The sequence below is a fragment of the Phycodurus eques genome, chromosome 7, assembly GCF_024500275.1.
Source record: "Phycodurus eques isolate BA_2022a chromosome 7, UOR_Pequ_1.1, whole genome shotgun sequence".
NCBI classification, from domain to species: domain Eukaryota; kingdom Metazoa; phylum Chordata; class Actinopteri; order Syngnathiformes; family Syngnathidae; genus Phycodurus; species Phycodurus eques.
In genome coordinates, this window is record NC_084531.1 from 23859664 (window position 1) to 23882388 (window position 22725).

The following is a 22725-nucleotide window of genomic DNA, read 5'->3' on the forward strand; positions in this document are numbered from 1 at the left end:
AATCCATATAATGGTGTGGGTGAAGGAGAATGAAGTACAAAATCACTACTTTAGGTGCAATATTTGCAGAAAATAAAATAACCGAAACACACACACACACAACACCTCAGGAATCCATTTGCCACCTGAACCTACGTTTTCTGTCGCCTGTTGAAAAAAAATAACTTGCTATTTGCTGGGAAAAGTATCCATCCATCCATCCATTTTCTGAGCCGCTTCTCCTCACGAGGGTCGCAGCTGTCATCGGACAGGAGGCAGCCAATCGCAGGGCACATAGAAACAAACAACGATTCGCACTCACATTCACACCCATGGGCAATTTAGAGTCTCCAATTAACGCATGTTTTTGGGATGTGGGAGGTAACCGGAGTGTCCGGAGAAAACTCACGCAGGCACGGGGAGAACATGCAAACTCCACACAGGTGGGGCCGGGGATGGAACCCGGGTCCTCAGAACTATGTTTTTAAAACCAAAATGAAACAGCTCCCTAATTCAGGTTGACGTCCATGTTGGCTTATTTATGTTGATCAACCACAGATTGGGTGAAATTGAGTTGTTTCGTTCTGCCAAATATGCTTGTACCTATTTGGAATGGAAATGCATTTTACATCACATTTTCAACAGGCACACAGACATTGTTGCTTGATATAAAACCTTGACATAGAGGGTGAGTATGGAAACCAATTCCCGCCAGTAAAAAAAAAAAAAAAAAAAAAAAGAATTGCTCGGCAGGAAGCCCGTTTCCACCAGTAACTTTTTTTTTTTTTTTTTTTTTTTTAACTCAATAACGGCAGAGTTGATGTTTTATTTATTTATTTTTTTCTGGAAAAGCCAGATCTGCCATTTTTTTTAATTTTGATTGATTGATTTATTTTTTTCACACTGTCACCATTTTATATGTATTATTTATTTATTTTACTGGCAGAGAGATACATTATAGAGTAGCAAGGAGATACATTATATACATTATAGAGATACATCATAGAGTAACAAGGCAATTTTAATGTTTTTATTTTTTTAATCATGTATTCATCGTATTTTGGAAAAGAGCTCTCCATTTGTAGCTCCACCCAAAGAAACTCAAAGGGCTCGTGTCGAATGTACGTGTGTAGAGGTTTCTCAAGAAGCACAATGGAACCAAATGGTTTCATTGGCTCCTGAAAATGGAGCAGAAAGAATTGAATGACTCCGTCATGTTTCTGCTAGCGGCGCTAAGTGAGGGCGAGATACATGACAAATGCCAGAAGTGACACTGCAGAAAAATGAGAGCAGAAGCCACTCACACCCCAGGAGATTGCTCCCTGCTGAAGGAAAGAGATAAATACTTTGTGTATTTATGCTGTGTGTCTTCTGTGTGTGCACTTTCACAAGAGGAGGACCTTGACAAAATCCTCTAGTGCTGTCAGTTCTATGTCTTTGTTATTTTTGACAATGATGCTCTGACACAAATGAAGGAGATTCTTTCTTTCCCCCGTCAAATGCTTTTTATCTTCCCCTCTCCGAATGTCAGCGTTTCTCCACATATTTCCCACATTCCCCACTTGTGTATCCCAGCATTCCTCCATCTGCCTCCCTCCTCTCTATCTCTGTCTCCTCTGGTCTTCATTAGCCTCCTTTCTCCTGGTTTCATCTCATCGTTAACGCTCTCTGAAGTTGGCGTGCAGCAGAGGGAGAATGGGAGCGTTGCAAGTGCAGACCCGAGCAGAGTGTACATAGACTATGCAGGCTGATGGAGGAAGTGGAATGTGGGAAGACATAGGAAAAGTGTGGTTGTGTGATGTCAAGGGGAAAAGGATGAAAGATGATGACAGACAGGCAGAACTAGAATTGAAGATGGGGAGGAGCAGATGTTGATGTGTGCTACTGTTGAGATTTCTGCAAGTGGTCCCAGTGGTGGAGAGGTCAGATACTGTACATACTGGTTGTCAGACCACTGACACCCCCCTCCCACACACACTTATGATGTGAGTCAGCGAGTGGGACTTCTGTCAAAACATAAGCATCTGCTCGGTAACAGCGCAAAGATGCATTGAGCAAACATCATTCAAGTTGCCCTGAGAGAATGGGGCACACACACACAAACGTTGCACAAACGTGTGCTACCCTAGCTGTAGTTTACACACACACACATAGGGGCGTCAAAATGGGGGGGAATCAAAATGGTATACCAGGGACTCAAGCATGGGGGGCCCCACTGGGCTTTTGTAAAGTTTTAAAGATTTATTTTTATTTTATATAAATTTGTCAGTTATGAAAAACAACATCATACATGTTCAGAAAACAAATTGTCGTAGTTATGACTTCCCTCGGAGAGCCATGACGACTGTGAGCCCTGTTTTGGCAAATCTTTTTCTGACATAAATTTTCCAACACAACCCGTATAAATGAAATATTACCTCATATCCTGTAATTACATACAGTATACGGAAAACATTGATGAATAACCAGTTTTGAAATCAGAAGCCTATAAAAACATGTTTTTCAACTATTACATTTCTTTTCAAAGGGGAATTGTTAACAAAAAAAATGGTTTTACGCCAGAACACTATGACCAATTTTGATTTGCTTTTGCGGGCTACATAAGATGATGTGGTGGGCCGGATCTGGCCCCAGGGCCACCAGTTTGACACTTATGGTCTAGGTGTTCCATTCTGTGAACATATTTACCTCTATGTCAGCTTTGTGTGTGTGTGTGTTTGTGTGCAGTGGAACAATTATTGATTGTTCTCCTTAGCGCTACTGTTTAAACTGCAGTAAATGTCAGCAGGATTCAGATACTAGTTTATTAAGTGTTAGGGCATACTCACACTAGACGACTCAAATCATTTTCAACTTGGCCGTGTTAAACCCCCCCCCCCGCCCCCATGTCACCTTTCCTACCAATACAGAATGACTGGAATGTACTGAATAACGTGATGTCACATATACACTCCGTAATACAATCTATTGAGATGCTTTACATGAGCTATCACAAATATTCAACCACTACAAAGAAATAATGCTCAGTTTGATTGAAAACAAAGAGAGACTTTCATTTATTCTTTTTTAATGTGTTTGCAGTTACAACCAAATTGCATCACACTGAGATGTTTCTTATTGGGTTTAGCTGTATGAGATTCCTCAAATCTCATTTGTTGGTATACCGCCTAATGTCAAGGCTGGTAATTAACGATGCAGCTGAAGAAATCCCCAAACTGCACACATTAATTGTTGAAATTGCCCCACCCAGAGCCTCACCCAGCATTATTCATTGCAGCTTTGGAGCTACATTACAAACACCATCAACATGTTGTATTTAGGAGTTGCGATGTCATGATAATGACACCATTATCAACAGAGCAAACATCTTGCCCTCTTTGACATTCCATACGATTTTGGAATTTTCTTTTGTCCATTCATCCAGATGTTGGAACAACAACAACATCCGGGAAAATAAAGGATGTAGTCCAACTCCTGATTCTTCAATAATTAAGATTAAGACTGGCTAACTTCGTCTATATATTGTATATTTATAAACATATAAGCTACATGTACTTAATACACATAGCGAGATGGCTATTACTGATAAAATGTCCACATTTTCTTCTCTTTGTCGGTTTCTCGCTTCTGGTCATTTTTCAAGAAACCATATTCATCTTGATATAATCAAATAGATGTTGTCCTTTGGTCCCCTTACATTTTCTCTTGTCGCAAGAATGTGTAAGCATGTGTGTACGGATAACAATCACTAGCAGTGATCTGAACTTTAGGGCTGCTTAGCCCCATTCACAATGTCAAGTATACACCACCTCACATTTAGTATCCTAAATGAATAAAACATCAATGCTTAATAAGGAAATACAGTACTTGCATAACAGCTACCGATATTTATGAATTTACCGCATTATACCTCTTGGCTTTTCTTATTTGTGCAGTACTGTTGCATTTGTGTGTACATGTGTGCGTTTGTGTGTCTGTGTGTGTGTGTTCCCTGCAGGCAGAAAAAGGGATGTCCTGTGACACAGACAGAGGAAGTTAGACAAACAATAACGGATCAAAAGACTGTTGACTCAGGACACTCAAAGACAGATTTACTGACGACTTTCTCCTTTTTTTCGCTGGGGCAGATGAGGTAATGAGGCCCCAGCAAAAATGGGAAAAGACTTCAAGGATGTTTTTGTCAAAATCAAATCGCTGCAAAGCACCCCTGAGTTTTGCCCATAGGGTCATATTGCACCAGCTAATACTGTAATTGCTGCAAATGGTACTACCGAGTATAATAAAGGTTGTTCCTTAAAACCAAGAAAAAAATTATCATCTAAACCCTAGCATTCACCCAGATATAGCAGACAGTGATATTTTGAGTAATAGCCTGAGAGGTTATATGCAGTAAACTTGAACTGCAGCCAAAGGACATACTGTATTTTGCGAGCAAGATCAATGCAGTCCCAGAAACTGCTGAACTATGCCCAGCTAACTGGCAAACTGCCTATGAAGGCTTGCCCTGGCACAGTTCAGGAGCTGCATGACAAACGAGCTGCCGTCTTTTCCAATCAGATGATGAACAAACACAAATTGCAGCCTCACACTGATGGATAAGGACACGACAGAATTGAGAAAGTGACAGATAGACAGGGTAAAAAATAAATAAAACTGAGAAAAAGGATGTGGAATCCGACCTGGCTGAGGTGAAGGACAGTCAGTTGGATGAGTGAATAAGATGATGAGGGATGGAGGTGTGAAGATAAGAGATAAGAGGTGCTAAGTGAAAGAAAAAGTTTAAAAACTCGTGCTTAATAGAAGCGTGTATACTGCTGAATAACATAAAGTCCACAAATACCCACGAGAGCGCAAACCATTAGATAAGCCACACCAAAGAACATGTCTCAGACTCATAAATAAGCAATGATACAATCTGCTTGGTGAGCGTGTGTGCGTGTCTCTGAAGCTGTGTCACTCCTTGTCGGTTGTTTTTTGTTCATTTCAATGTCAAAAGGGAGAGGAGAGCTGTTGCTAAAAAGCTGTGACTCAATGCATTTAAATGATTCAGGAGCATTTTATCAGCTCCTCATATCTTCCCGAGTGAGTCTCAGTGGTCCCTTGAATAGCATTAGCATCCACTTGGCTTCTACAACAGCTTCTCAGGAAACAGTTCGCAGGTTAATTAGCATTATATGAATAATCTTTGATTAAACCAGGCACCATTAATTTGATTGAATACCGTGTACAACAATTTATTTAAGGTAATCAACAATTTAAGTACAACCCAATACAAATGAAGTTGGGACGTTGTGTTAAACAAATATAAACAGAATACAATTATTTGCAAATCATGTTCAACCTATATTTAATTAAATACGCTACAAAGACAAGATATTTAATGTTCAAACTGATAAACTTGATTGTTTTTAGCAAATGATCATTAACTTGGAATTTTATGGCTGCAACACGTTCCAAAAAAGCTGGGACAGGGTCATGTTTACCACTGTGTTACACCACCTTTTCTATTAACAACATTCAATAAACGTTTGGGAACTGAGGACACTCATTGTTCAAGCTTTGTAGGTAGAATTCTTTCCCATTCTTGCTTGATGTACAGCTTCAGCTGTTCAACAGTCCGGGTTCTCCGTTGTCGTAGTTTACGCTTCATAATGCGCCAGACATTTTCAATGGGAGACAGGTCTGGACTACAGGCAGGGCAGTCTAGTACCCGCACTCTTTTACTATGAAGCCACGCTGTTGTAACACGTGCAGAATGTGGTTTGGCATTGTCTTGCTGAAATAAGCAGGGGCGTCCGTGAAAAAGATGTTGCTTGGATGGCAGCATATGTTTCTCCAAAACCTGTATGTACCTTTCAGCTTTAACAGATGTGTAAGTTACCCATACCATTGGCACTAACACAGCCCGTACCATCACAGATGCTGGCTTTTGAACTTTGCGTCCATAACAGTCCGGATGGTTCTTTTCCTCTTTGGCCCGGAGGACACGATGTCCACATATTTCCCAAAACAATTTTAAATGTGGACTCGTTGGACCACAGAACACTTTTCCACTTTGCATCAGTCCATCTTAGATGAGCTCGGCCCAGAGAAGCCGGCGGCGTTTCTGGGTGTTGTTGATAAATGGCTTTTGCTTTGCATAATAGAGTTTTAAGGTGCACTTTCTTATGTAGCGCCGAACTGTATTTACTGACATTGGTTTTCTGAAGTGTTCCTGAGCCCATGTGGTGATATCCTTTTCACATTGATGTCGGTTTTTGATGCAGTGCCGCCTGAGGGATCGAAGGTCACGGGCATTCAATGTTGGTTTTCGGTCTTGCCACTTACATGCAGTGATTTCTCCAGATTCTTTAAACCTTTTGATGATATTATGGACCGTAGATGATGAAATCCCTTAATTCCTTGCAATTGTACATTGAGGAACATTGTCCTTAAACTGTTCGACTATTTTCTCACACCCTTGTTCACAAAGAGTTGAACCTCTCCCCATCTTTGCTTGTGAATGACTGAGCAATTCAGGGACGCTCCTTTTATACCCAGTTATGGCACCCACCTGTTCCCAATTAGCCTGTTCCCCTGTGGAATGTTCCAAACAGGTGTTTGATGAGCATTCCTCAACTTTCTCAGTCTTTTTTCCCACCTGTGGCAGCTTTTTTGGAACGTGTTGCAGCCATAAAATTCTAAGTTCATGATTATTTGCTAAAAACAATAAAGTTTATCAGTTTCAGCATATCTTGCCTTTTTAGTGTATTCAATTAAATATAGGTTGAACATGATTTGCAAATCATTCTATGATGTTTTTATTTATGTTTAACACAACGTCCCAACATCATTGGAATTGGGGTTGTAGTATAATCTTCAACGGATGCGCCCTCCTTCTTCCTTTTTTCTGTTATTACCTCGATGTACTATATACAATTTGGATTCTATATTTATTGATACGTAAAATATCTGCTTTGTCATAACTGTTATATTTATCACTGCTCACGTTATTATCTTTTTAACGCGTGAACCTAATATCGGACCAGTATTTTTTGGAAATGCGTTGCCTGTTTTGTATTTCTCAATTTTGTTATTTTTCATTTTTACTCCTATGCCGCTGTTATAACTAATATCAAAAAAAAAATCATAGGGTAATCATTCAGGCCCAGTAGATGACAATAAAATGCAGTTCTGGTAATCCTCTCCAAAATAAACTATGCATTTCTCTCAAGTAGCAGTTCATTTGGTACAACTGCACAATCCAATTAGAGCCAATAAAGTATTTACACAATATTAATCACAACTAAATAAGATCCAAATGCTCTCAGCATGACATTTTTTATTTTTTAAAGCAAACAGGTTAATGCTGTACATATCTTGTATTGAATCTCAACATTTCTGTACTTAGCACTGTGCTTTGACCTGTTCCTGTTTAACACTTCGGCTAAACTAAGTGAATAATGCAGAGGAAAAACTCTCGCTAAGTGAGCATTGTGGACAGGTCAGTGGAGACACTGTGGCTGAACGACGCTAGCAACCGCATTTCAAACATACAGGTATACCATAATTTCTCATGTATAATGCGCACCCATGTATAAATCGCACCCCCAAAGCGGTTAATGGGATTCAAATTAAATGTGATTCAAATTAAACTGTCGAGCATTTCAGAAAAGCATTTTCATTAAACAAAACATAACCATGAAGAAATTAATGATGGTTGTTGTTCAGTCATCAGTCATATAAAAAAATAAATAAAAAATTCACAAATTCTGCCAGGATATGTAAACTTATGAGCATAACTGTACATATATGCAGTCATACGTACCACTGTCATATATGAATGAAAGAGTAGGCTACACCTTTTTCATAACCTCTAGGTGGCGGTGGCATTTTAGAATGAAAGTGTATACCTTTCTCATAACCTCTAGGTGGCGGTGGTATATTGGAATGAAAGTGTACAGCTTTTCATAACCTCTAGATGGCGGCATACATTCATAAAATGTGAAAGTTTTTTTTCAATTTTCCCCTATACTGATGTATAATGTGCACTATTGATTTATCATCATATTTCTTTGGGGGGGAAAAATGCACATTATACACGAGAAATTACGTTAGATGTGTGAGTACGTTATACATTTACACTGATACCAAACTGTGTATAATCTTGAACACGCGTGACAATGAAACTACAGAGCAGAAATGCACAAGTAATGCATATGAAGTAGTTACATTTCAAATAAAAAAATTAGGGCTATTTTTAATCCAAATGTCTGCTGACTAATTCAAAATAAAACGCTCAATGACATGGACCCACACACACACACCCTTTCATATATTATATAATGGCATTCATAACTTTTCATGTCTTTCATTGTCTTCTGTCACATTTCAACAATACACGTCTGTTACAATAATAGTGTTCTTTTGTATGGACAAAATAAATATGAGCATATATTAATGCATGTTATTGTACATATGGCCACTCTTAAATTATTTGTTTCCGCACTGCTATTATGGCTGTAATGTATCACTTGATTGTCACTCAGTAAAGGACAGACCGCAACAAGGCCAAATTAAAAAAATTCACACAAAAGAAAAGAGGTTTTTCCATCTGTTCATCAAATAGTAGGCTACTTCCTGGTTCATGGGTTCATGATTCTGGTGGTTGGATACTTTTTTTTTCTGCGCCTTTATCCTAAGCTTAACAAAAATGTAATGCAGCCTTCCTTGGCTGATGTATGTGTACCACATTAAATAGTTTTTGGCATTTCTTATGATTCGTATCGTCTGTTCAGCAATGCAATTTTGGAACTTCTGAATGATCCAGGAACCAGTCACAAGAAGGAGTCATGCCATATCATTTATAACAAACTCAAACCCTTTCAACTCTGCATTTCCTTGCATCTGAGTCATTTCAGTGCACAATGGCAATTGGTGCTGGCCTCTTCCGAAGCAATTTTGCGGATGTCTCAGCGGATGCTGTCTCAAATTTGAACAATTTTAGATGGGATGGGCAAATATGTACATTCATTTGCCATGCAATCTCGAATCAAACAAAACATGGCTTTTATGAGGTTGTTGGCTTCCCCCAAATTATCGGAGCGATCAATGTATTTTCTCTTACGTAATATTTATTTTTGCCTCTTCCACTAACACTTCCATTTCCATTACCTCAAAATTCATTTTGTGCTTGCGGTGCTCTCCCAAATGTTCCATGCTGAAAACCATTTTAGCACAAAACCCTTTTTTAAATAGGGTGGTCTCCACCACTTTCACACCTGTTGCCAACAGCACACGCAACAAGTTGGAATTAGTGCACACGCAATTTGATGCTAACTATATAGGATCTTAGTGAAAGAGCAAAATCTTTAGTAGCTCGCACACAACATGCCCACCACCAGCATGTGCAATCTGTAAGAACAAATATGCAAATTAACACCCACTATTTGAGATTTTAGTGAATCAGGCCCTAAGTGTCCTAATATTTGTTGCTCTACTGTTATCAAATAAAAGAAAATATATGCACATCATATGCTTTTGTGCATGTTACAAGCATTTAATGTGTTATTTTTGATGACGAAAGAAATATATTGAGAATTGTTGATCAGTTACTCACAAACATATTGTTAGTGCCAGCCTCTCAGTTCTGGTTACATTGCTCATTTGTCTCAATTGTTGTACATTTGCTTGTAACATTCACTTCGACAATATTAACTTGTAATAATCACTTTCAGAACTCTCATTCATTCAATAATTCAGTAGTTTAAATTAAATGTAGTGAAATGAAAATACATGAGCTACTGTATCTAGTGTCCATCTCAAGTGCCATGATGCACATACACATTTCTATAATCATATGTACTGTCTATAGTAGTCCTGGCATTTCTGTAAATCATACATATCCACACCTCAGCTACCCTTATACACAAGTGAGTCACAATTGAACAATTTAATTGTTTGCTAGCCTGCCTAATGCACTGGTCGCTCCCACAACACATTTCTTTCAACATTCACTTTGCTTCTGGAATTCTTTCATTGCTGAGAGAGATACATTTATAGAGACATTTTCTTCAATCTACCATCCTCAAGCTGTGTTCCTTTCCAGCGCATGCAGTCTGTTCTCCTAAATGGCTTTGGTCAATGTTAACTGCTTCAAGCTCTGTCGAAAAAAAAAAAAAAAAAACCAAAAAAACAAGATCAGATCAGAGAAGCAAGACATTGATGAAATGGTATTTTCTAATGTAATCGTAAGCTTGATCAAGTCCTTCCCACTGTGTTTTCTGTATCCTTAAGAAATGTTCAAATGTTGGGAGTCAAATCACAGATAGTGGTACAGATGTCATGAATGATACAAATCAAAAAGGGAGTAGAAAGAGAAAGAACACAACATTTCATCTTCTGTTTCCTCTCACCATAGAGGAAAGAGAAGAAGAGCTGTTGGGAGGGAGCCGATGGTGACCAATGATGACACCTATGCTATAGGTGTCATCATTGGTGTGTTCCCCCAAGGGTGCGTGTCTATGTTTCTCCTTCTTGCCTTTGCGCTTGTGTCAGCTTGACTGAAGAAGCAAGGTCGAATATTTAAATATCATGAGAGAGGGGCAAAACAGTCGAGCCAGCACAGGCCTCGCTAATCAATGCACACACACAACCCTTGAGCTATCATTTAGCCAGATGGAAATGGCCTTAGTTATTTATTTCTCTCTTGGTAGAAATTGTCTGCATCTGCAAGCACAGTATTGCGCATCAAACCGCACTTTTGTAGAAACGCACGATCTCATGCAAGGACAATAATATGCAATTTACAATGTAGAGCGACAAACAAATCAGAATCAGAATCAGAATCAGAATCATCTTTATTTGCCAAGTATGTCCAAAAACACACAAGGAATTTGTCTCTTTAATTTGTCTCCGGTAGTTGGAGCCGCTCTAGTACAACAAACAGTCAATTTACAGAACACTTTGGGGACATAAAGACATTGACAAAAAACAATTGTGCAAAAAGATGCAGAGTCCTCTAGCACTTAGAGCAGTTCGAACGACTAATATTGCAATAGTCCGGTGCAATGACCATTGTGCAAAGGGCGCTGAGACTTCAAGGAGTGTATGCGGTTTAAAGTGACGAGTAGTGCGATCATCTGGGACAATGTTGGTTGTGCAAATGTTACAGATACTCCTCAATCAGTGTGCAATGGAGCAGATGCTACTCTGGCATGAGTATTTCTACTCTGGCAGAAACCCACTGTGCGCAACCTCCCACAGTACCACACAGTGGATAAGATAACATAAGATAACGTATATTTGTCCCACAATGTGGAAATTTGCATAGTTCAAGCACCAATAGTGGATACAGGAATTGTTTTTAAAAATGGCATGTGAGGCGGACAACAAGATACCGTTATGTACCCATTGTATATTCTCACGCACATTACCATAGTATAACACATCATACATTCACATATACACAGTGCAGAAGGCAGAGTTTCCACAGTGTTTCATACTGTATGAGGAGGCCATAAATTTGGCATTGAACTTTCATCAGAGAAGACTTTCGCACATTGCACAAGTGAAAAACCTAAACTATTGTCTGTGTATAAACAATTCAATCTACTGTATCAAATCCAATCTAGTCAACTATCCAGTGTTCCGAATACCATCAGTTATGTAGCTAATTAGACATACACATACCACATAACACAACAAAATACAAAGAAAACACAGACAATCAAGCAGATGAAACACAGTGGAGGACAAGACAAGGACATGTGCAACAAATAACAACAACAAACAACAAATCTGTAACATTTGCACAACCAACATTGTCCCAGATGATCGCACTACTCGTCACTTTAAACCGCATACACTCCTTGAAGTCTCAGCGCCCTTTGCACAATGGTCATTGCACCGGACTATTGCAATATTAGTCGTTCGAACTGCTCTAAGTGCTAGAGGACTCTGCATCTTTTTGCACAATTGTTTTTTGTCAATGTCTTTATGTCCCCAAAGTGTTCTGTAAATTGACTGTTTGTTGTACTAGAGCGGCTCCAACTACCGGAGACAAATTCCTTGTGTGTTTTGGACATACTTGGCAAATAAAGATGATTCTGATTCTGATTCGGATAAAGAAAAATCATAAATAATCCAATGTCTCTTTATAATGTGGATGTTTGGAATGGGGTGAACCTTTCTCAGCCTGTCACTGCTCGATCAGTTATTAGTCAGTTGCTTTGACGTGTGGTCAGCAAACAGTTAAGAGACAAGGACCCATAACAATTTAAAGTCAAGCAGTAAAACTAGAAATACTACAAAGAAATGCCAGAGCTCAGTTTTGAACCCAGACCTTTTGGCTGTGAGGCTCGAAAGTTAACAGTCATCCATTGAGCTGCTGAGCACATTTTATTCATATAAACCCCCAAAATTTAAAACCATCTACCAATACTGGTGGGAAGAAACCAAAAAAAAAACTAGTTAAAGCTTCACTTTAACATTAACTTCACCACTCCCATTTTTGGTGACTTTTCTTCAGAGCTGTTGATAAGAGTGTGATCAGAAATAGATCTCGGTGCTAGGAAGAACATCACACCCCAGCAATGGAGATGAGAGAGCCAAGCTTCATTAGTGAGAATTAACCCACCTGCATCCAGGCACACAAATAAGATGAAAAGGTTTGGAAACGATATGTTACAATAAAAATATAATACACGGTCATATCGGATATGTGTCACTTGGAATGTACATGCAAATATACAGTCAAAACAATCGGATACAGGCATGAAATCGGAATTGGGAACTTGGTGTTAAGTGTTAAGACAGCCGAAAGTTGTAACAATGCAGAAAAGCAGTAAGACTCAAGTATCACCATACACGTTGTCACTCTTAACCAAGTTGTTATGTTTCATACAACTGAATGGAATATTAATCACCTAATGACTCTTGTGGATGGAAAGTAGTCTTTTTTGCAATCCCAAAAGAATGATACCATCTGTGGTTTTGTTGTGTGCCTCCACCTTGGAGCATAGATAGCTGAGTTTCTCCACAACAACTCAGGCTAGTCTGTCTTAACGAAGCCTTGTTGTATGAACTGATGAAGCCTGCTCGGATGACAGGCCAACGGTCTTCTAAGACAACCAGAACTGTCCAGTAGTGATCGATTCAATGCCCTGACATGTAGAATGGCTTAAATTTGAGCTTTTCACTGCTGTATTTACGGTATGTTGTCCACTTCAGCGTGCCAGCATTCTGCTACAACCTGCATTGCAGCAGTCAAGAGTGAATATGAAAACCCGCACACACATACACACACACACATAGGGATCTGTCCCTCAATAACCTCAGATGGTGAAAGTTCCTTACAGCTCAGTATTCTTATGAGTGAATAGAACTATAGAGTCAGACTTTTGCTCAACCGAGTGAAAAGAACAAGCGAAAGCAAACACGAGCATCTAGATATTTAGTCATTAATGGCACAAACATTCTTTGGGTGCAGTGGTGAGTGAATTGATCAATGAAATAGCATAGCGAAGAAAATAAAACAACTCTTAACAGGGAAATGTATGGGAAAGAAGTAGAAGTTATTGGGCGGAAGAAGGAGGCCGAAGCTTCAACATTCTGGGGTGCAGACCGTGCTGCTTTGATTGTACATTCAGCTCCCTCTTACAAAATCCACAAAACTCCAGAAAAAAACCCAGCCCTGCCAGACCACTTCAGCATGCTGCTTGACCTTCAGACTGTGCATGCGTGCGTTTATGCGTGTACAACCGGTATTCCTTGTTTATTAAAGGTATAAATCTGCTTATGCAGCCGCATTATACAGACTCACTCCTCTTTTGGGAAACAAATAGTAAAGTGCTGTCTGCACCAAGAGCAATAAACTTAGCATACATATATCAGTAGGAAATAGCAGTGGTGAACAATATTGTTTTGATAGAATAAATATGAGAAAATAAATATGAGTCATCTGTGAGGTGCAAATCAAATGACTCTACCAAGGTTGACAGGACACTTCATATAGTATGTTACATACAGTACACATACATTTGTTTGTACGTAGGATTGCAAGTGTAAACATGATTAGTGGTTGTAGTAGTAGTCGTAAAATATATATCTTTGGCTATATCTTTCACTGTATTTAAGTTAAATTTTTAGCATTACCTTTCTTGGATTTAGCTATGAGAAGTCCTTCCATCCATGACACAACAGTAAGGAAGAGACTGGGCAAAAATGGCATCCATGGCAGAGGTCTAAGGCGAAAACCACTGCTGACCAAAAAGAACATAAAGGCTCCTCTAATTTTTGCAAAAACATAATCTGAATGATTCCCAAGACTTTTGGAAGAATATTATATGGACTGACGAGATGAAAGTTGAACTTTTTGGAAGGTTTGGGTCGTGTTATATCTGGCGTAAATGTAGCACAGAATTTCAGAAAAAGAACATAAAAGCAACAGTCGAACATGGTGGTGGCAGTGTGATGGTCTTGGGCTGCTTAGCTCCTTCAGGACTTGGACAACTTGCTGTGATTGATGGAACCATAAATTTTGCTCTTTATCAGAAAATCATGAAGGACAATATTTAGGCATCAGTTTATGATCTCAAGTTGAAGCGCACTTGGGTTCTGCAGCAGGGTAATGATCCAAAACACACCAGAAAGTAAACCTCTGAATGGCTTAAAAAAACCAAAATGAAGGTTTTGGAGTTGCCTAGTCAAAGTCCAGACTTATTTCAGATTGAAATGCAGTGACATGACCTTAAAAAGGTCGTTCATGCTCGAAAACCCTCAATTTTTGCTGAATTCAAACAATCCCATAATGAAGAGTGGACCAAAATATCTCCACAGAGATGCGAAAGACAAATTACCAGTTATAGAAAATGCTTGATTTCAGTTGTTGGTGCTGAGGATGGCCCAACCAGTTATTAAGTTTCGGGGGCCAGTACGTTTTCACACAGGGCCAGGTAACTTTGAAAGGTTTTTTTTCCCCTTAATAAATTAAATCATCATTTAAAAACAGCATTTTAAGTTCACTGGGGTTATATTTGTTTTATGACCTTCAACATTAAAGTGGGGAAACTATGCAAACATATAAGAATTTGAGAAAGGGGCCAATACTTTTCACAGCACTTATATATGTTGCGGCGGCACGGTGGCCGACTGGTTAGAGCGTCAGCCTCACAGTTCTGAGGTGCGGGGTTCAATCCCCGTCCCCACCTGTGTGGAGTTTGCATGTTCTCCCCGTGCCTGCGTGGGTTTTCTCCGCGCACTCCGGTTTCCTCCCACATCCCAAAAAACATGCATTAATTGGAGACTCTAAATTGCCCGTAGGCATGACTGTGAGTGCGAATGGTGCCCTGTGATTGGCTGGCAACCAGTTCAGGGTGTGCCCTGCCTCCTGCCCGATGACAGCTGGGATAGGCTCCAGCACGCCCGTGACCCTAGTGAGGAGAAGTGGCTCAGAAAATGGATGGATGGATTATATATGTTGTATATGTATACATATACATTGCTAACAGTACATAGAAACAACTTGAAATTAACTAAATAGATAAATAGCAAATCATCAAGGAAATACTTTTATTTTTAATACTAATATTGTATTATATTTACTTGCCACGGATGGCCTCATAGACCTCTGAGGAGCAGTAGCCTCAAAATGGACTTTGAGTGCAGTGACAGTGACCTTCACTCTCTGCTGCTGTACCCATTAACATCTCTTCCGAATCACATGCTGAAACTCCCGCACTCTGTGACAGTTTGAGTTAAAAATGAAAAAAAACTTGCAACGCTGGGTTAGCTTTTACCTTGTTAACAAGAGTTAACCTTCTTGAACGTCGAAGTTTCCTGCACTTATAAAGGCTTCATCTACTACTCAATGCCTAGATACAATATTTATGTACATGTATGTCTTTGTTTGCTTAGACATTTATATATATCTTCTTATATCCATATGTTCTTCTTTTTTCTTTTTTTAATTTAAATCTTGTTTTTAGCGTTGTGTGAAGGGAAACTGGTGAAGTGAACACCGGCACACCTTTTTTTTCTGTTCATATGACATTAAAATTCTTGAATAGAAAGAACTCTGCCCAGCTTCGACATGACTGAATGCTTACTTGTATGTCAACTAATGGACAACAAAATGTCTCACCACAGACTTGTACCGAAAAGGGGACAACATCACCGTTACATCGCTGGGCGGAGTCATCAATAGCCCACGTTTCCCCAACTCATACCCACGCAATCTGCTGTTGACATGGACACTGGTGTCGCCGCCGGGAAGCAGGATACACTTGGAATTTGATGGTCACTTTGGCCTTGAGGAGGCAGAGAACAATGTGTGCAGGTAACAGATGAGCAAAATATCAATTGTTGGAGTTCAAAAAAAAAAAAAAAAGAACACAGATGGATGTCCATAGCAGGGAGACAAAGAGTAGTTAACTTTTTTTGGCAAACAAGCTTGTCCTTGAGAGTTCACAAAATGAGCTAAACTTTTTAATAACCATATGCAGCACACTTGCCTTTGTAAGCACTTTGCAAAAAAAACAAGGGAGAGCAACAGCGGGGGGGTAGGCGTAGGAGAAAAAAGCTTTGAAAGGAGAAAGAACTTCCATTTTAAATATGTGTGTTTTTGATAGATTTCACAACCACTGGTGCTTTTATCAACATGTCTGCTGTATTCCATTAAAGTTGTAATTCCAGCCAATACTTGTTTCGCTAATACTGCATTTACAAAACATAAACTAAATATTCAATAAACATGACATTTTGAATTATATTGACAATGTAAAGACAAGATTAAAGTAGCTAAGGAATTCTGCATAAATATACGTCAATATATGGAAAATCTTATAACAGCAATGATACAGAAGGGAACTACAGATCCAGTACAAACTAAGTACAATAGAATGCAAGCCAAACTCTCACCTGTTGAAAGACAAAGAAGGGCAAATGATGCTAAAAACAGATGATGTGACACAAAGATGGAGGCAATGTTGCTATATAATCAGTGAGCCAGCACCTGAGGTGTCTCATTAACAGACATTGAACAAACAATTACTGCTGACGAAGAGGGGGATCCACCAATTATTTGGACGGAATTGAACAAGTAATTAAAACGCTTGAATGTTGCAACTCTCCACAGCCTGAAGGAAAGGTCAGAATTGATATTAAACTGAAAATTGGCATCTTCACTCTAAAAACTGAAGAATGCCCAAAGAGTTGGGTAGAATCGATTGCCTTTCTTTGACTGAAGCACGTTCATAAAGAAATTATTCAAATTAATGGAGTCATCCAAGGTTTTATTAAAGAGAGTCTAGTCAACTTTCAAATCATGGTAAGCACATTATTTCCAAAATTAACATCTGTATTCAACATAATAGCCAAGGTTCAACATAATATCCAATATTCTCAGAAATATTTTGCAATATTTCTTGGGTCTCACTCAAAATTGTCTTTAATTTGAGCTGAACAATTCTATCACTGTAATTGATGAATTTCTTTTGTCAGCCATGAGCCATGAATGTGATTTTCAGATTGTGTCATATACTTACTGATGTTATTGTTGGTGTCTTCCGCCTTTTATTTACCCCAGGTATGACTTTGTTGAAGTGGAGGACCAATCAGTGTCCAGCACAATAATTTGGGGTCGTTGGTGTGGCCAGAAAGCACCGCCGAGTCTCAACTCCAAATCCAACATCTTCAAAATCACCTTTAAGTCTGATGATTACTTTGTAGCAAAGCCAGGATTCAAAGTCTACTATTCATATCTGGTGAGACACAAACACACACACACACACACACCGACATACACACTCAGCTGACACAAATGATTTCTGAGTTGTTCTCTTACGACTGTCACATCTGGCTAGATCTGTTACTTTCACACTGTTTCCTTCGATTTTCTACAGGGGAGAGAGAGATAGACGTACGTTAATTAAAAAAAAAAAAAGTGATGTATGATCAGAAAAAAATCATCTGCAACGTATACAACCCTTCACTAGCCCTCCCTGAGGATAAATTGAATGCGGATTCAGTGTTTTTGCTACAAAAAACAAAGAGGAGCTCATTGAGACGCATGAACGAGGAGATGTCAGTGTATGGAGGCGAAAGACAAGCAAGCCTCCTGAGGGTTTGCTGCCTTGCTCAAGTACTGGCATCCTTTAGGGCCCTTTGTAAAAGTCAAACTAATATTTGCTTGCTATCTAGTTGCTGTCACACGTAACTAGACGTTGGTAGCTTTCAAAGTTTACAGTGGAACCTCACAAGTCAAAGCCAATTCTGTTCTAGGATGCTGTTGGACATTGTTTGGCATTCAAAGCAATGTTTCCCATGGGAAATAATGGACATTGTGAAACTCCATTCCTGGTTGAAACCTGGGTCAAAAAACAGTCATAAAAACTTAATTAACTGTACAGGCAATGTTTCAAAATAATAACTCGCATACAGTACCACGGTGAAAAATAAGTTAACCACTGTTACAGTACGTTTGACAATGAATTCTGAACTGTACAACTTAATAGGTTCCACTGCATATTGAATCCATTAATGAAACTCGTGTCAAGAATTTTTTATTTTTTTTTTCTTCACACATTTAAAATAACTTCCTTGACACTGCTGAAAGAATATTTTAGATAGGATACTGACAGGCTGTGCAATTTTGTCCTGGCTGGCCAGAACTGCATCTTGTGTTGTCCTTTACAGTATTTTTTATTTTTTTTTGCTCATAATTATATTGAACACAGATACAGATCTCTGTGGTGAAGTAACCTCAAACCAGATTTGAATTTGAATTGATTTGAATCAGTTCAATTTGGTTGGGGGGGAAAAAAAACACTGACCCAAAAGAGGTTCACTGGCATGGCTGCTAGATTGCGTATGTAATAGTACTTTGACGGCACACTGCGTCACAATCTGCCCCTTCAACCAGTGGGCCCATATGCCACACAAGTGCCCAATTTTGAATAATTATCTCCAGAGTCGTACAGGGGTAAAGGTCCTTCCATCTGGATTTGCCACGGATGGCCTCATAGATCTCTGAGGAGCAGTAGCCTCAAAATGGACTTTGAGTGCAGTGACAGTGACATTCACTCTCTGCTGCAGTACCCATTAACATCTCTTCCGAATCACATGCTGACACTCACACACTCTGTGACAGTTTGAGTTAAAAATGAAAAAAAAAATACTTTATTGTTCCTGTCTTGAACGAAAAAACTCAGTAGAAAGAACAATGATGGAAAATAGGGAACACAAACAAGGCTGTTGTGCTGCTCAAGATAATGAGCTTGATCAGGCTTGGTATTGGCCTTGCTGCATATTACACTATTTTCATTTTTGAAGCAGCCCAAACAGCAAAATTAGTCCCTTCAAAATGAAAATAAAAAATAAATAAATAAATAAATCACATTTTTCCTATATTGGTGTCGTGTAGATGTACGGTAGCCAACAGGTTAACATAAGAACATCTTCAGTGGAGAAAACATCAGGTTCATTATCAGAATCAGAATCAGAATCATCTTTATTTGCCAAGTATATCCAAAACACACAAGGAATTTGTCTCCGGTAGTTGGAGCCGCTCTAGTACAACAGACAGTCAATTTACAGAACACTTTGGGGACATAAAGACATTGACAAAAAACAATTGTGCAAAAAGATGCAGAGTCCTCTAGCACTTAGAGCAGTTCGAACGACTAATATTGCAATAGTCCGGTGCAATGACCATTGTGCAAAGGGCGCTGAGACTTCAAGGAGTGTATGCGGTTTAAAGTGACGAGTAGTGCGATCATCTGGGACAATGTTGGTTGTGCAAATGTTACAGATACTCCTCAATCAGTGTGCAAATGGAGCAGATGCTACTCTGGCATGAGTGGCCAGTATATGCAAATAGTGCAGCATGGCGAGACAACTACAGTGAGTGCACGAGTAATACATAATTGGCCCCACAGAAATGTGACAACGAACTCAAGTCAATAAATTTCCAGCTTGTTGTAATGGAATTATAGGTTAGGTGTTTAAGAAGTTGATCGCAAGAGGGAAGAAGCTGTTGGAATGTCTACTAGTTCTAGTTTGCGTTGATCGGTAGCGCCTACCTGAGGGAAGGAGCTGGAAGAGCTGGTGACCGGGGTGCAGACGGTCCGAGAGGATTTTGCACGCCCTTGTCTTAGTTCTGGCAGCGTGCAAGTCCTCAATGGTGGGTAGGGGGGTACCGACAATCCTTTCAGCAGTTTTGATTGTCCGTTGCAGTCGGAGTTTGTCCTTTTTTGTAGCAGCACCAAACCAGACTGTGATGGAAGGACACAGGACTGATTCGATGACCGCTGTGTAGAACTGTCTCAGCAGCTCCGGTGGCAGGCCGTGCTTACTCAGAAGCCGCAGGAAGTACATCCTCTGCTGGGCCTTTTTGAGGATGGAGTTGATGTTGGTCACCCACTTCAGGTCCTGAGAGACTGTAATTCCCAGGAACTTGAAGGTCTCGACGGTTGACACAAGGCAGCTGGACAACGTGAGGGGCAGCTGTGGCGAAGGATGCCTCCTGAAGCCCACGATCATCTCTACAGTCTTGAGCGTGTTCAGCTCCAGGTTGTGTCGGCTGCACCACAGCTCCAGCCGCTCCGCTTCCTGTCGATATGCAGACTCGTCACCGTCCTTGATGAGGCCGATGACAGTGGTGTCATCTGCAAACTTCAGGAGCTTGACAGTCGGGTTCGCTGAGGTGCAGTCGTTCGTGTAGAGAGAGAAGAGCAGCGGAGAGAGGACACAACCTTGGGGCGCCCCAGGGCTGATGCTGCGTGTGGATGAGGTGGCCTCCCCCAGCCTGACCTGCTGTGTCCTGCCCGTCAGAAAGCTGTAAATCCACTGGCAGATGGCAGGTGAGACGCTGAGCTGGAGAAGCTTGGTTGAAAGGAGTTCAGGGATGATGGTGTTGAACGCTGAGCTGAAGTCCACGAACAGGATCCTCGCGTAGGTCCCTGCACTGTCGAGGTGTTCTAGGATGAAGTGCAGTCCCATGTTGACTGCATCATCCGCAGACCTGTTTGCTTGGTAGGCAAACTGCAGGGGGTCCAGCAGGGGACCTGTGACACCTGGTCCAGACCTGTGACGCCTGGTCCAGCACGAGACGTTCAAAGGACTTCATGACCACAGATGTCAAAGCGACAGGCCTGTAGTCATTCAGACCAGAGATTGCAGGTTTCTTGGGGACTGGAATGATGATGGAGCGTTTGAAACAGGATGGAACTTCGCACATTTCCAAAGATCTGTTAAAGATCTGAGTGAAGACTGGAGCGAGCTGGTCCGCGCAGACTTTGAGGCAGGATGGGGACACATGGTCCGGTCCTGCCGCTTTGTTAATCTTCTGTTGTTTGAAGATGCGTCTCACATCCTGTTCATGGATGGTTAACGCAGAAGTCAGAGGTGTGGTTGTGGTCGCGGGTGCGGCCGGGTGGGTGTGTGAAGTGAAACTGTCCTTTTCAAATCTGCAATAGAAGGTATTCAAGTCGTTGCCTAGTGTGCTATTGTTCTCAGCTTGGGGGGATCGTCGCTTGTAATTAGTCAGCGATTGGAATGCATGCCAGACTGATTTTGAGTCGTTCGCGCTAAACTGTTTTTCCAACTTTGCTGCATAGATCCTCTTTGCAATGTTAGTTTCTTTAGTCAGCTGGTTTCTAGCGCGATTATACAGGGCCCTGTCCCTGCTCTGATATGCATCTTCCTTAGCTTGGCGAAGCTGCTTAAGTTTAGCAGTGAACCACGGCTTGTTGTTGTTGAATGTCCGAAATGATTTTGTTGGTACACAAACCTCTTCACAGCAACTGATATAGGATGTGACAGTGTCCGTATATTCATCCAGTCTGCCAGCTGAATTTTCAAAGACACTCCAGTCTGTGCAGTCTAAACAGCTTTGAAGTTCCATCTTGGCTTCATTGGTCCACTTTTTGACTGTTTTCACTGTTGGCTTCGCACATTTAAGTTCTTGCTTGTACGTCGGTATTAAGTGAATTAAGCAGTGATCAGACAAGCCCAGGGCTGCACGAGGTATAGCACGGTATGCGTTTTTTACCGTAGTGTAGCAGTGGTCTAAAGTATTATTTTCCCTGGTAGGACAGTCGATGTGCTGCTTGTATTTAGGGAGTTCGTGGTTGAGTTTAGCTTTGTTAAAGTCCCCGAGAATAATGAGGGGTGAGTCCGGGTGTTTTTTTTCAATTTCGTTGACTTGTTCGGCGAGCGTTAGCAATGCGGCGTTCGTGTTAGCTTGTGGTGTAATATAGACTCCAGCCAGTATAAACGATGCAAACTCACGTGGCGAGTAAAATGGTCTACAGTTCAAAAACAGCGACTCCAAATGCGGGCTGCAGTGTGTGCTGAGCACCGTGACGTCCGTACACCATTTTTCGTTTGTATGGAGGCATATCCCGCCGCCCTTCGTTTTCCCCGATGATTCCATGTCGCGGTCCGCTCGATGAATGTTGAAGCCGGGAAGCATGACGGCGCCATCGGGTACAGCGTCGCAAAGCCAGGTCTCCGTGAAGCACATGGCCGCGGAACGTCCGAAGTCTTTACTGGTCTTTAACAGAAGATGAAGCTCGTCCATTTTGTTGGGTAGGGAGCGTACATTCGCGAGGTGGATCGACGGGAACGCCAATCTGTGTCCTCTCTTGCGGAGTTTCACCTGAATGCCGGCTCGTTTTCCTCTGTGGCGCCGCTTCCGCATCCATGCGCCGAAAACCGCGGACGCCGCTCCGGTGAGTAACTCGGGGAAAAAACTGAGCGGATTTTCGA

General features: G+C 40.6%; 1 protein-coding gene across 1 annotated transcript in view; it reads left to right on the forward strand.

Moving 5' to 3' along the window:
• Nucleotides 1–22725, forward strand: part of pdgfd (platelet derived growth factor d) — a 56292-nt gene that overhangs the window by 14675 nt on the left and 18892 nt on the right. The window contains exons 2-3 of the mRNA XM_061681562.1: nt 16105–16294; nt 17543–17720. Of these exons, the coding sequence (XP_061537546.1) occupies nt 16105–16294; nt 17543–17720 (368 nt within the window). The remainder of the gene's footprint in view (nt 1–16104; nt 16295–17542; nt 17721–22725) is intronic.